Source organism: Drosophila gunungcola (genome assembly GCF_025200985.1).
Source record: "Drosophila gunungcola strain Sukarami chromosome 2L unlocalized genomic scaffold, Dgunungcola_SK_2 000008F, whole genome shotgun sequence".
NCBI classification, from domain to species: Eukaryota; Metazoa; Arthropoda; class Insecta; order Diptera; family Drosophilidae; genus Drosophila; species Drosophila gunungcola.
The window spans coordinates 2346305-2361409 of NW_026453163.1; the positions used below are offsets into that span (position 1 = coordinate 2346305).

A 15105-nucleotide genomic window follows, 5' to 3' on the forward strand; every position below is an offset into this window, starting at 1 on the left:
GTATACACTTTAAATACTTTATGTACATATGTATGTTAAGCTTTAAACTTAAAACTACTTGATCGCACGGAAAGTTTTGCTTTGCCCTTAGCCGAATGGGTCCGATCGGGTCCTAGCCCCTGTAATCGGGATCATTGTGTTCTTCTTCGTCTTCCTCCTCCTCTTCTTCCTCATCTAAATTATAAATACATTTTTAGTTTTGTTGATGTAAAAAGTAATAAAAACTATGCAAATTACCATGATCCCGACGTTTACGTGTGTAGGCCCTCTTGCTGGCGACCGGCACTTGATCCGTTTCGCCATGCAGAAGGGAATTGCGATATAAGATCAGCGGTTGCCATTCCTCAGCTCTGCTGGATGGCATGGCGGGCGGTATGATCTTATCCAGGAAACCCATGATAACCTTCTTGTCTTGCTTAAGCAGCTTGTAGTTGAACTCGTTCAGAACCTCTAAAAACAGAAGACGTGTTGGGGCTCGCACTGGATCATCAGGTTCCTTGTTGGCCGCAAAATAAATGCCACCTCGGTGAATGGCGGCCACTGATTCGCGATTCTTAATAGCATCAAAGCCAAATGTAAGAGCAAAACGCTTGGCCAACTCTTTGAGGTCCCCAAACTCTTGTGAGCTCTTTGAAACCATTCCATCCTCATTCTGCTCCTGCAGACTCTTAAAAACCGTAATGAGGCTCAACAGTAGGGTCATGGCGAAGTTAACTTTGTTTATCTCACGAGCCTTGCCCAAAGTGGCTTTGATTATGTCACCATAATCGTTGTAGCACTAAAATTATTAGTTTGTTATGAATTGCCTAAGGTTTCTCGTGTGTCGAAACTCACCTTGACATAATATTTAAAAATGCTTGCAGCTCGCATTGTTGGTATTATATTATACACTACCAACTTGCAGTAACATGCCAAGAAGTTACGTTTTTTATGCAGTTCCTCGATTCTCGTTTCATCCTGGGCCACATCTTGTTTTAGCGAAAACACATAGTGCTGCACAAAGTTGTCCAAGATGAGATGCTCATCCATTCGCGACTTGTACTCCAAACCACGAATATGTTCGATTTCACTCCGAGCCAACTTGTCAGAGAAGATGATCAGAAGATCGCAGATGGACTGATATGCCTGCAAAACGCAAAAACTGTTATGTTTTCTAAAGAGTTTACTTCTTTTTTTAAAACGAACCGCCTCTTGAATCTGCACTGTGGGTCCATCGCGGGTTAGCTCAAAGCAGGCTGCCATGAATGTGTCTAAATTGCTTCGCAGCTCGGCAACCACCGCGGCCACATTGAGCGTCTCGCAGTCGTTCTCCACGAAGTAGAGTCCCCAGCTGATTGAGAAGTAGCAGGCCTCTATGCAATAGGCCAATGCTTCGTTGGGCAGGCACCGGTCAACGTTCTCCTTGGACTGCGCCTCCTCGACGTCTTGAAACAGGGACTTGAACAGCTCCCAGGGATTGAGGTTGTGCGAGGAGTACAAGATAGAGAGGACCTTGAGGGTAATGGTTATGTTGTAAATGTCGTCCTCGTTAGGGGTCTCTTCGCCTGCAAAAACAATAGATTTTTTAAAAAAATTAATTAGGTTCTAACAGGTATAAATATGCATATCTCAATATTAAATACCTTGAATGAGGTTTCGCCACTCCTCAATGACGTCCTTGTACTTGTTTACCGCACTCTCGATTATGTTAGATCTGGCGATGTTGCATCTAGTGTAGGTGGCACTTCCCTCGGCACATAGACATTCAAGCGTTTTTGCGCATGTTTCTAGCACCTCGCGGCCCGTGTGCATGCTCATCACCTGATTGATACGATCTAGCAAAGCTTGTAGGTTTCCTTCCTGTCGATTGGTGGTGTACAGATTGAGATCGAAGTACTGGGGAACTGCTAGGAGGTTTGCCAGCTTCTCGCTATCCGCCTGATACTTTTCCAACAGCGATGGCAAAGTGACAATAAAATGTTCGGTCAACTTGGCCTTTTCATCTTGAATAGCCTTTAATTCCTTGGCACTAAGCGTAAATTTTCGGTTACTAGCGCGTCCGACCGGGATTTCTCCAGTGGCTGATTGTTTAACGCTGCTGACCATGATCTCGATGAGCGTCGACTCCTGCTTGTTGTCGAGGACCTCCTCGTTGGGACCAGGCTCTTCCAGCAGCAGATCCGTCATACACTCCCAGTCCCTAACCATGTCATTGCTGTCTATGAAGGAGTCCACGAGATAAGCGCCATGCTCGTGAAGCTCAGACTCGATGAAGAACTGCACCAAGTCCCGAACCAGCGGTGTGTTGGGCATGCGTAGTTTGCCACGTTTGGTCTTAGTCTCCTCCATGTCAGCAGTTAAATGGAACAAGCGAACGTTTAAGAACTCGGCGGCTGCCTGAGCCACACCACGATGAGAGGAATAAACCAACTCGTAGACGATTTCACAATCCTTGTCAGCCAAAATCTCTGGGTGGATTCTAGCAATAATAATTAATATTTCGTTAGATTACCATTGGGGATTACAGTGCAATCAATTTAACATACTTTAGAATACTGATCACCAGCTTGACGGCATGAACGGACACCTCAAACTCCTTGTCCAGGGTCATGGCCACAATCCTGTCCTTAAACTTGGACGTAAACAACTCCAGTTTACCCTTGAGCTCCTCCTTCTCGTATAGCGGCAGCAACGACTGCAGACAGCGCAGACGCACCTCCCCGATCTTGTCGTGGAGTGTCCAACCGATGTACTTTAAGTACGAGTCGTCCAGGAAGTTTTGCGGATAGTTCTCCATCCAAATGCCGATCTCAGCCATGCAAATGGCGCGTATGTCTGGCAGACTGTCTCTGTATCGGTGGACAAACACAGACTTAAACATGTAGGTCAACATGCTTTTTATTTCGTCCATATTCTCTTCCAATTCGGACCTTTTAGTCATTAGTGAATCCAAGCGGTCGGAGGCACGGCGATCGCGAGACTAAAGGAAATTGAGTTTAGCTATAGAATATCAGTATTTAATTGAACTCTCACCTTTACGCGTTCAGCTTCAAATTGTTTCGCAGCATTGTCGAAGTTATTTGAAACGAGTAGGGCCACATCCACCAACGCAGTCATCAGCTTCATGGCCGCCAAAGTGGCCGTGTGGCGAAAGGCTCGCACCTGCGAATCCGACAGTCCAGTAAGCAGGGAAATTACGTTATCCATCAGAAACTGGTCGTAGATGATGGAGTACTGGCACTGCTTAACCAGAGTTTGCACAAAATCGCAGAAATTATTTTTGAACTTTCGCCACTGTGTTCCGGTCATGATCAAAGGATATTCTCCGCTTTCCTGGAATATTAAAAGTGTTTAATAAAAGATAATTAATGGATATTTTCAGCGGATTACCTCGTCAAACTCCTCAGTCATACGTCGGATGATAGCTGTGTGATCCACTGGATACTGTATATCCTCTGAGATCTTGCCCTTGCAGCCGCTGGCGTTTATGAAAAACTGCATCAGTGCGACCAGCGCTGTTTCCCGGTTGGCTTTGTACTGCTCAATCCACTGGTCCACTATGCTCTGGAATTAGAGGCCTAAATATTAGTTGTTCAACTGCAAGGCAAAGGGATTTCTTACGGCAATGGGATTCTTGGAATGGCGAACAATGTAGTAGAGACTGTTCTCGTCCGTGGTTATCTCCCGCTCATTGTCGATCCGCTCGTGGTGTCCCTTGTCCACGGGTTCCTTGCGCGGCCGGTCAACGCGTTCCTTGCGCTCGGTTGGTCCCTTACGGGTGGCTGGAGTCTTTCGTTTGCGTGCTATTGGCGCGAAAAAGTCATCCTCGTCGTCATCAATTATTGGGGGTTTGTCCCGTACTCCGCCCCGGGCCCGCAACCTGGTCATCCGCTTGGTGGGACTATCCGCATCCGAAGTGCTTTCGTTCAGAGCATCGCTAAAACAAATAATTTACAATTTTAGGCAAACACAATGTGTGGGATTGCAGTGCGTTGCACCTATGCAATTCCTCGTACTCCGGAGGCGGATCATCCATCCGTATGCGCTTTCCCCCGCGACGCGCCATCATGGTAAGTATTTGACTGGATCCTGATTTGTGTATTTGGGCCTATACCATTAAATGTTAAACAAATCAACACAATTTTGGTCAAAAGCGTCCGCTTGTTACAAGTGATGGCACTACTTTCCAAAAATACAGCCCGAAAATTATCGATAGTCGCGGTGGTGAACGAGGGCTGTACTTGCTTACAAATATTTAAATCCTCTGATAGATATTAAAAGTTCAAGAAAATATTATTAAACTATTATCTGCATATTTTCTCATTTAAAAGCAACCCAGTTTTGTTTATTAATTTTTTTCTGCCATCTAATTATAGCTGTGCAGCCCTGTAATAAATGCATTCATATATCGATAACAGCAACTTGCGGCTACGCTACACCAAAAGAAAGAAGAAGAACCAAAACAAAATTTTACCGAGCTAAATCATAAACAAATAAAAAGCATTTAAATATGACAGACTTTGGAGGGGATTCCGGTGGCCGGTTGAAGGGCGTGACCATAGTAAAGCCCATTGTCTATGGTAACATAGCGCGATCCTTCGGTAAGAAGCGCGAGGAGGACGGACACACGCATCAGTGGAAAGTCTACTTGAAGCCCTACTTCAACGAGGACATGTCAATTTATGTGAAGAAGGTGCACTTCAAGCTGCACGAGAGCTACGCCAACCCGAACCGGATCGTGGTGAAGCCGCCCTACGAGATCACGGAGACGGGCTGGGGGGAATTCGAGGTGGTAATCAAAATCTACTTTAACGATCAGTCGGAGCGCCCGGTTACGTGCTACCACATCCTGAAGCTCTTTCAGTCGCCCGTCGTCGACGGCGAGCTCAACTCCAGCACCACCATGGACACCAAGAAGGGTCTGGTCTCGGAGTCATACGAGGAGATCGTCTTCCAAGAGCCCACCCAGATCATGCAGCATTATCTCTTGCTCTCGGAACAGAGCGCCAACGGACTTTTGTCCCACGACACTGACTGTAACTACAAACAACTCAATGTACTCGTGCTAGTAACTTTAATATCTACTTTTTTAGTTGAGGAAAAGAAGACCAAAACGCTGGACAACATTGTCAATGTGAAACAGAAGGTCAAAGGGGAGATCGTAACACTTAAGGACAAGCTTAAGCTGGCACGGGAGACCATTTCCAAATTCAAGGCAGAATTGGCCAAGGTGCAAAAGCAACCTGCGTAATATATGTACATACATAATAATTACTTTTCAGATCAAAAGCTTTTCCATCAGTTAGGCAGCCAGTTTCATTTATGTGTAATGGTTTTAAGTTTCTATGTGTAAGTAAATAAAATGAGGAAACGAAAATTGTCTGGTTACTTCAATCGCAATTCTCAATTTTTAATATTTTATTAAGACTCTTGGCAAGCAGTACAAATTCAAACTAATCGAAACCCCAGACTTAAACTATATTTTTACAGTATGTATTGCGATTTGTATCGATGGCTATCGATGTGAAAAGTTTTCGATCAGCTGAAACTTTGTCAAAACGCAATTAATATCAAGATGGGGAGCATTGTTAACTTGGATGACAAGTGCCTACTGTAAGAGCACAGCCTTTTTTAATATTGAGCATAGCTACGAAAAACTTTCCTTATAGTAAAATTATAGGGTACCTAGATCTTGAAGAACAACTAGATCTGTGGCAGGCTACTGAATCTATTTCCCGATTGAATAAGGTTGTATCAAGCACCTGGCAGAGCCATAAGAAATACGCTTTACACCGGAAATCATTTGAAAATAGGGCGGAACTTCTTCATAACTTTCTGCAGTGCATCAGTCCTACAATGGTGAACTTAACTCTCAAAGACTTTCCCGTAGATCAGCTTTATGCTCTCCGCAGTCACAGTTTTCCGAACGCACGGATACTAGACTATTCGGGAGTAATATCCAATGTCAACGAAGATTTGGAGTCTCTGGTGAATTGCTTTCCCCTCATAGAGTCCTTTAAAATAACAGTTGACGGTGAGGACCCAGCATTTGAAATATTCGCTGGTCATCTCGTCGCCAGATGGGAGAACCTCCGCAGACTGGATATAATTGGCGCTTCCAGACACTGGAACACAAAATGTTTTCAGGAAATATGCAACAGATTGCCGCTACAGTTTTTGGCCGTCGCGTGGAGAGACTCGGAGGAAGACGACTATGTGGAGGCCATATCGAAGTTACAGGAACTTGACGTACTGCAATTGGAACTTGATCTCCTCAGCAGGGAAAGCACGAGCATGCTGTTGACTTTGCCAAAGCTGAGAAGATTGCGCTTTGATGAATTCGAAGATGTGGAATGTTTGCTGGAACATGTGGCCGAACTGCGAGGACAGGACGTTGTCGCCCTTACCTGTAACGAAAACTTTTGGTTGTGGCTCACTCCCAACCGCTTTCAAAATGTGCGAAAAATGTCCATTATAAACGAAGGAGTCGTGGAGGGAATATGGTGTGAAAAAAGTTTTTACAACAATATCATAGAATTTCCTAGATTAATGGAGTTGTACTTGGAGGACATAACCATTTGGCAGACAGGAGATGTATTTTGGGAGATGATATCCTCCTGTCCTCAGCTCCAACTGTTACATTTGCAAAACCACGAGATTGAGGATCGATTCTTAGAGTTCAGTGCATCAACCATGGACAAGGCTTTATGTCGGCGAAATGAGCCTTTGTTCATACATTTTGCGAATACTTCTCATAAAGATTTGGTAAGTAATTACCTTGCTTTTGTTAGAATATGCTTAATGATCCTAATGTTAGTTTTTTTTTTTGAAGATTTTTAAGCACTTTAGTCATGTTAAGCTAGAGATATCCTTTAAAGTCATCAAGAATGCTTATCCAAATCTGACCGGCGGACTTGTAGAACTGGAATTTACTCCTAGAAACATTTTGTAGCCCAACAATTGGATATATATGAATTTAATAGAATATTTATCATATTTATTATTATAATTTTAAAGCTATCTGCATGAAAATTTCAAGTCAGAACGAACGAGCTGGATCGGACGACGAATAATAACTTTAAAATCCCATAGAAACAACCGGAATATTACAAAAAAATATAAGAAAAAAAAAATTATAAATTCTGTATAATGAAATTGTTTAACTCTTTGGGATTTAGAAATGAGTAAATAATTCAGAATTAAGGTTTAAATTTTATTGAATTCGCAGAACTATATCAAATAGCTACAAACTCGAATAATTCATCTGAACATAATATTTTATTAAAAATTAATGTTTAGTTGGTCTATGGATATAATATATAAACTCCGACTTGAGAATAAGTGTAACATTTACCAAAATGCAATAAATAAATAAAACTTGCACTTTGTGCGTTTCCATTTCCGGATTAGCATGGACTATTTACATTTACAAAGTAGCATGTTAATTATTTATTTTTTAATGAAAAAGAATATCAAGAACAGCCCAGTGGTCCAGAAAATCCTCCAATGAAAAATAACAGAGCAGATAGCTTCATTTTCAGTTTGCATTTGAGTTGGACCTCGCACTTCAGGGAATTTCAAAGCCGATCTGCGCTACTAATAATATTAGCTAGGCGTGCAAAAATGTAGAGGGTGGCCACGAACCCATTTATAATTTTTAATATTTTCATTTATTTTTCTAATGTTCCAATGGGAGTCCTATGATATAGATGCTCGATCCGGCTCATTCTAACTTATGCAATAGAAAAACCACTTTTGACAACCTTTACTGCAAGGGTATAAAAATAAATATAAATATAAACATAAAGATAAAAATGTTTATAAAATAAACACATGTAAACATTAGCACGCCCTAATGTATGTATGTTGGGAAGTATGTACAGTGCCTGAATACGTACATACCTAGATTTAATTTTGTAGTACTCTTTATCTGAAAGTAGCTTATTTCGTGCAACTCAATTCGTAAATTGGGATATAATAGTTGACCATACATGTTGTATGGTTAGTGCGAATACAAAGGTGCAACGTTGGCAGCAAGATCGATTTCTCGGACAATATCGGTAAAAATAGTTATCTTTGGTATTTTGTCACAAATTTCCAAGTATGACATTTATCAACAAAAGATCTAGTTGAAGTTCAAATTTTATGTTTGGTGTTTGCATGAAGAAAAAATTTATCAAGATTAAGATAGAATTCGTCACTTTAAATCGAGCGCCTGAGTAATTAGGCCGAGTTGGTAGTACTACACGTAGCGATTTCAAGAGTTAAGTAAGAGTTTCGATGTACTAACGCATTCGTCGATGCTTTTGATTTATAGCCTACTTACACTCACGCACATCTGCTATCGATATCGGAATAGAAGCAATGAAGCAGAAAAGCCTTTTACACTTGACTGACGTGCTTCATTGCGATATAACAGCTGTTCTTTGTTTTGATTTGTCAAGGAATTGTCAAGGTTGGAATTTTCAACAAGGTTGGAATTTTCGTCAAAACATAAACCAAATCAGCAGAACCAACCATCTTTGGGCTATACATATCTAGTAAGCATCGAGTTAACACTCTACTCACTTTTTCCAATCTTTATCTGCCTATACAAAACCTATGTAAAAAACTGCGACTAGCCAATGACGCAATGTCACAATGAAGCAACCCAAGTGTAAATAGGCCTCAACTATCCGTAGTTCTGAAATATTAAACCTTTACCTCGAAGTAAATTAATAAAATATAAAACCAAATTAAAAGTTGTTTTCATTTAATTTTTGTTTTCCGTTTGTTTCTATGAAAGCTTCTATCAATCTATTATCGTTCCATTTTGATCAAATTTAAATCGTAATTCTGAAATATTAAACCATTAGTTTACTTTTTTAATATTTCTGCAAAATTCCGAAGTTAAGTCGTTTAGAAAATACGAATACCCAATATATTTAGTTTAAACTGGAAGTGTAAATAACCTTGGGCTTACCAAAGTTATCTTACTTGACTTTTAAGACACATATATATACATACATATCTATCTGTCCAACCATACCGATATCTACTGTAGCACGGTGAACCGGTGAGTTTTTAATCAGCGATTTCCACCGGTTCACCGGCGAACGAATCAATGCAGCTGAACCAGCGTCGCGGTTCAAAATCCAGTTCCAGCATCCCCACAGAATAATAAATGCCATTGTTTATTTGACTTGTTGAGTGCATGTGCTTGTCCGGTGGCTTCGGGGCCCGATCAAAGCCCGAATTAAAGATACATTGATTTTGCGGACCTGCATCGTTAACGTGTAATGTGCATAAATAATTTTTGACCGCGATTCCACATGCACACACACACACACACAAATACATATAAGCCATAAGTGATGCGCGATTGTCCAGAGTAAAAATTCTTAACTGCGCAAACGCAAACGCGTTCCATCACCCAGAACCACGCGAAAAACCTAGAAGCAAGGTAAGTTGACGAGTTTACCACTGTTTCGGGGTCTGGCACGTAATAATATTTTCGGGTGAACCCCGTCATTTGCAGCAGCCCCTTCAATGACGCTGCTCACGTCCTCGCTGCTGCTCTTTTCGCTGCTGACGTCGCGGCTCGAAGCAATTCCGGTTTTGGATAAGTCCCCCGCACGTCCCTTGCCTGGCGTGCGAATTCTTCGCGCACCCGAATCTTTGGTGGCGCCCCTGGGAGACGAGGTGGTGCTGGAGTGCGAGACCAGTTTGCAACCAGAGCGCTTCGAATGGAGCCACCGAACTGGCAAATCCCCAGGAGCCGCCTTTAAATACCTGCGCACAGGCAATGCCAAGGCGAATGTTTCCCAGGAGGCGGCCATCTCGCGGCTCAGGGTGCTCGTCCGACCGGACACTCTGGGGGAGTACCGCTGCATCGGCTGGTTTGGTCCGCTGGTGGTCACCTCCACTACAGCCCGACTGGAGCTGGCCAGCACCAGCCTAGTGGGCGGCCAGGAATCGGAACCACCCCTCCAATGGCGGGTGGCTGCTGGGAACTCTGTGCTGTGGCCTTGCGGACAGCAGGTGCAATCCAATCCATCCGCCAGCTGGTCTTACTACCGGAATCGAGTGGAAATCAAAGCCGAATTCGCTGGAACCAATGGAAACCTCTTCCTAAGCAACGTATCCTCCGAGTCCTCAGGCAGCTATTCTTGCCAGGCCACGAATCCTGCCTCTGGCGAGAGAATCCAGCTGGCCGCCTCGTTACAACTGCAGGTTACACCAGCCCAGAGGTCGCAAAGCAGTTCTCCGCATTGGCTGAAGGGGCAGCCCAACTCCCAAATAGTAACCGGGCGAGAAGGAAGCTCGCTCCTGCTGCTGTGCCCTGGAGTTGGCTCACCGCCACCCACTGTTGTGTGGAGCAGCCCCGATGTCGTTGGAGCTGTTAAAAATAAGCGCTCCAAAGTACTTGGCCATGCTTTGGAGATATCCGACATCCGAGTTCAAGATGCAGGCACCTATATCTGCTTCCAGGACAACGGAGTGCGTCCCGCGCTGGAGCACTACATACAGGTGCGCGTGGAGCGCCCGCCGCAGATTGTGCGGCCACCTTGGGCGAATCTTACCAACGAGGGTGAACGCCTACAGCTGGAGTGCGAGGCCACGGGAGTCCCTACGCCAGAGATCTACTGGCTCCTGAACGGACACAGCAGCATTGATGACACGGAGGCTGAGCTCTCCAACAACTTCCTGATACTGCACAGTGTCCAGAAGCGTCATGCCGGCTATGTTCAGTGCTTTGCCCGAAATAGTCTGGGAGAGCACAGTGCGGGTACACTGCTGCAAGTAAATCCCAAGCAGATCCAAGAACCCCGAGAATCGGGGGGAACCCACCGTCCGAAGCCGAACCAGGGTCCCAAGCAGAAACAGATGTTTCCCCCATCTCCCCCAAACGTGACCCGACTCACCGACGAATCCGTGATGCTACGCTGGATGGTGCCCCGCAACGATGGATGGCCAATCGTCATCTTTAAGGTGCAGTACCGCATGATGGGAAAGCGCAAGAGCTGGCAGACTACCAACGACAATATACCCTACGGAAAACCAAAATGGAACTCCGAGATGGGCAAGAGCTTTACGGCCTCGGTGACTGACTTGAAGCCCCAGCACACCTACCGCTTTCGCATTCTGGCTGTCTACTCCAACAACGATAACAAGGAAAGCAACACCTCGGCCAAGTTTTACCTCCAGCCCGGAGCAGCCCTTGATCCGATGCCGGTGCCGGAGCTACTGGAGATCGAGGAGCATTCGGAAACGGCGGTGGTACTGCACTGGAGTTTGGCCAGCGATGCGGATGAACGTCTGATCACCGGATACTACGCCTACTATCGCCCCTCGTCCTCAGCGGGCGAATATTTCAAGGCCACCATAGAGGGAGCGCAGGCGAGGAGCTTTAAAATTGCGCCCTTGGAGACGGCCACCATTTACGAGTTCAAGCTGCAGTCCTTCAGCGCCGTCTCCGCTTCCGAATTTAGTGCCCTCAAGCAGGGACGCACACAGCGTCCCAGGACCATCACCACGGAAGAGCCAACTCTGCAGCCGGGCGACCGGGACACGACCACTCCCAGTCACAACGAGACGTTCAGCATGAGTCCCATGCTGACGGGCACAATTTGCGGCGGAGCAGTGCTTATACTTCTTCTGATCAGCACTTGTTTGTGTGTATGCCGGCGAAAGAGTTCTCGAGGCAGGGGAAACAATCAAAACAAGCCACGACTGGCTGAGCTGCGGGAAGATTTCGTGCCACTGGGAAACTGCTCGCCCTCCAAGCAGCGCCAGCGAACCCGACACATACACATTACCTTGAACCCGCTGGCCCAACAGCAGCAGCAGGCGATGGAGGAGAAGAACGACAGCGACCAGGACGTGGCTTACTATCAGCGACAGTCCAATTACGAGTACGACCCCGGCCTGCGGAGGATGTCCTCCTCCTCGCTGCGTCGCTCACAACGCACGCTGGAACGTGCCGCTGGCAGCAATGGCTCTAGCAACGGCAACAACAACAATCTGAATCAATCCGCAGAGGTGGGCCCTGTCGAAAATCCCGGAAAGCCGGGCCGAGTACTTATGAAGCGTCCCCGACTGTCCAGCCGCTCCGAGAACCTATCTTCTGGAAGCCTCAACAGCGTTGGCGTGTAATCGCAATCTCGTGATCTTTAGTCCGTACATCCCTACGCCCGATGTATTATGCTATTCCTCTACCTCTGTTTTATCTACCACTTTGAATGACAAAACCTTTACTGTTTGTACTTATACGTATACCACGTAGTGTTAAGACTTGAATAGGCATCTCTAGATTTATGCATGCTTGATCGTTTAAGAACAGCATTATGTCCATTTTATGGTAAGTCTTCCAAGATTCGCGATAAGATCAAAATCTGTACTGATAGCTTCTTAATGACCATTACAAAAATGACAATAAAGCTTGTAGCTTCATCTCTTTTAATAATATTCAAATCTTTTGAAATTTTCAAAATTGAAAGGAATACAAAATGTTTGTTTTTGTAACATTCTTATTGTTCTGTCTTATGTTAATTCATTTGTTATTTCACAGATATTGTCTCCAAATCGTAATAATAGTGGACGGCAGTCCATGTAGGAGATTACTATATGTCGTTTCAGAATTAAAAATCTGACACGAGTTTCCAATCAGAGAGAAGGTATTGTAGTTTTTTCTTAATTTCACAACAAGACCTAGTCAGTTTGATTAACTTTAATTATAAAAAAAAATCTGTCAGATTCCCGCCAAAAATTCAAATACAAATTCAACTCAAATCCGAAATTATGGTATATGGCAAGGTGCCGCGGTATTTTTCTCCGAGTGCAATGGTATGGCGTTAGGGATTTTATCGATAAGCAAAGGCGTTTGGGATTTAATAAGCTGTCAGCTAAAATAATTGGGTCGTCGTCAAAATTTCTATTAGTATCGTTTTTTCTTACATATTTTGGCCGAGTAATCAAATGAAGCGATTAAGCTAAGGACGAAGCTGCTCTAAACCCGCACCGAATGTAAGACCCGTTGGTAAAGTCCTATAGATCCCCAAATGCACGAGTTCCCATTGTTTTTGCAGAGCCCGCAGCAGAGGGCCTGGCCTCAAAAACAATAGAAATCATAAATTCGCAACCGGACTGGGCAGGATGTCGAACCTATCCGTGGGCCAGATGATAATGGACGCACAGCGCATGGCCAGCCGGGTCAAGGACCTGGACGCCCTGGGCACGGCGCTCCTGGAGGAGGCGGAGACGAACAACAGGCTGGTAGAGAGCCTGCGCCAGTACCAGGACGACATTGAATCCCTTAACCGCATCTCGAACAACAAGACCAACGCGGACATGGTCAATCGCATCCAGCAGCAGAACATCAACAGCTCGGAGATCCTCAAGGAGAACCGCGAGCTCAAGATCTGCATCGAGGACTACGAGCGCGTCATGGAGCTGATGATGCAGAAGTACCGCGAGCACACCGTCTCCAAGGTCCTGGACAGCAAGTTCAGCTTTAAGGAGCTGTACAACGAGCGCATGTGGCAGGTGATCCGGGAGCAGCGCGAGAAGATCAACGAAATGGCCGCCGTGATGCAGCGGGCGGCCAGTGTGGACGACGGCGTGGTCCAGCGGGAGCTGCAGACCATTTCCCAGCTGCGTCTGGAGAACGAAACTCTGCGGGAGCTGCTCCAGATTTCCAAGCAGTACGGCTCTGCCCAGCGACCAATCCGCGAGAGCGACCATCTGCTGGAGGAGAAGGCCGTGCAGACGGACAGTCCGGCGGACGACTCCGCCGACGACCTGTCCATATCGGGCGCCTCGGTGGAGAACATAAACAACAACTCGGTCATCCAGACGTATTGCAGTCCGGAGCCGCCTGCGAAGGGCGCCACCGCCGTCGCCACCAGCACATTCAACACTGCCCCAGTTCAGAGTCAAAGTGAATCAGAAGCACCCGCCGTGGCGCTGGAAACTGCTGCGACCGCTGAGCAACCGGAGGCGAACGAGAACAACAACGGACCTGCAGTCAATCCAACAAGTGCGCCGCCGCCAGTGACGACAGCAAACGAATCGGACGAGGATCAAGCGACTGCAGCGCCCGCAACATGATAGGCGCAGGTGCTCCACGTTCTTGATTCATTTCTTTCCGATCGCAGCGCTGTTTTATCTTATTTACTCACCCACTCAAAAAACAGCTTGCGCACGGAGAGGGCACACATAACCTGCATTAGAACTTAGCGATTGATAATCTCTAAGTAATTTATACATACGCATTACAGCATAATGTCCATACGCATTGTAAACAATGAAATTCATCATTTAATGGAAGGTAAACCCACTCACACACACCAATGTAATGTACAATGTACTCTGTCGATTTTATGATTTCTAAATAAATTCAATAACAAATCGAGGATTAACTAGAAGCTTGTGCATTCTAATAAGGTCACATACAATTTGAATAAAAAATGTATTAAGTTACAATGTAAAATTACCTAAGCTTTATGTATAATTCTTGACTTATGATGTTCCGCAGTATAAGGACCGCAGGCTTTTCATGCGTTTGCTTCAATTGGTTCTAGTCTGAGTGACGAAATCAAAGTGTTTAAATTATTTGTATGACTCATAGCATAGCAAAAAAGTTTGGTCAGAACTCAATATACATACATAAATAAATAAAAATGTAAAAACATATTTTTATAAGCGTGCTTTTGAGCAGCAATATTTTCTACGGAAATATGGCCAATTGTTAATAAAACAAAAACCCATAACTTTATCTCAATCAAACCTTCGAGTTATAGAAAAATTTATGCTTCAATCTATTAGCTATTAATTGAAGAGGTATTCGATCACAAAAGGGATTCTTAGAAAATTTGATAAGAACATTCCAAAATAAAAAGTGCGAGTAAATGCCTTTTCTCTCATTTTATGCCAAAAGTTAAAAAGACGAGAAGTTTTATATTTCAATTGTATCCTCTTTTTTTTTGTAAATTTCCCCTTAAAGTATACTTCGTGTGTTTATCAATATTTATTTCCAAAAATCGTTAGGATAGAAAACTGAGAAATACCGGTTGGACTTCGAGATTTTTACCTTATTCAAAATATTCACAATATTGAATATATTCACATTATTTAAATACCTCTCAC

The 15105-nt window shown here is 44.5% G+C and overlaps 4 protein-coding genes across 12 annotated transcripts; 3 read left to right on the plus strand and 1 right to left on the minus strand.

The window, feature by feature from the left end:
* Positions 1-3: 3 nt before the first annotated feature.
* On the minus strand, positions 4-4159 carry LOC128253346 (cohesin subunit SA-1). The gene is made up of 10 exons (XM_052981676.1): positions 3978-4159; positions 3601-3916; positions 3370-3543; positions 3013-3312; positions 2526-2959; positions 1623-2458; positions 1186-1544; positions 835-1125; positions 238-778; positions 4-174 (listed from the first exon to the last, which is right to left on the minus strand). The coding sequence occupies exons 1-10, from the start codon at positions 4046-4048 to the stop codon at positions 113-115; spliced, it is 3384 nt and encodes a 1127-aa protein (XP_052837636.1). The 5' UTR covers positions 4049-4159; the 3' UTR covers positions 4-112.
* Positions 4160-4395: 236 nt separating this feature from the next.
* LOC128253352 (YEATS domain-containing protein 4) lies at positions 4396-6943 on the plus strand. 8 transcript variants are annotated; one of them, XM_052981690.1, is made up of 5 exons: positions 5239-5328; positions 5470-5592; positions 5649-5727; positions 5793-6744; positions 6797-6943. In XM_052981690.1, the coding sequence occupies exons 4-5, from the start codon at positions 5836-5838 to the stop codon at positions 6929-6931; spliced, it is 1044 nt and encodes a 347-aa protein (XP_052837650.1). In that variant the 5' UTR covers positions 5239-5328; positions 5470-5592; positions 5649-5727; positions 5793-5835; the 3' UTR covers positions 6932-6943. The 8 variants fall into 8 exon arrangements, 7 of the variants coding, with proteins under 7 accessions (XP_052837652.1, XP_052837650.1, XP_052837649.1 ...); XM_052981689.1 differs by having other exon boundaries at positions 5470-5727; XM_052981686.1 differs by having other exon boundaries at positions 5649-6744.
* A 2101-nt stretch (positions 6944-9044) lies between these two features.
* Positions 9045-12426, plus strand: LOC128253347 (interference hedgehog). 2 transcript variants are annotated; one of them, XM_052981678.1, is made up of 2 exons: positions 9045-9421; positions 9500-12426. In XM_052981678.1, the coding sequence occupies exon 2, from the start codon at positions 9508-9510 to the stop codon at positions 12112-12114; it is 2607 nt and encodes an 868-aa protein (XP_052837638.1). In that variant the 5' UTR covers positions 9045-9421; positions 9500-9507; the 3' UTR covers positions 12115-12426. The 2 variants fall into 2 exon arrangements, with proteins under 2 accessions (XP_052837638.1, XP_052837637.1); XM_052981677.1 differs by having other exon boundaries at positions 9046-9421; positions 9497-12426.
* A 397-nt stretch (positions 12427-12823) lies between these two features.
* Positions 12824-14457, plus strand: LOC128253356 (FGFR1 oncogene partner 2 homolog). The gene is made up of 2 exons (XM_052981699.1): positions 12824-12984; positions 13047-14457. The coding sequence occupies exon 2, from the start codon at positions 13114-13116 to the stop codon at positions 14065-14067; it is 954 nt and encodes a 317-aa protein (XP_052837659.1). The 5' UTR covers positions 12824-12984; positions 13047-13113; the 3' UTR covers positions 14068-14457.
* Positions 14458-15105: the final 648 nt, after the last annotated feature.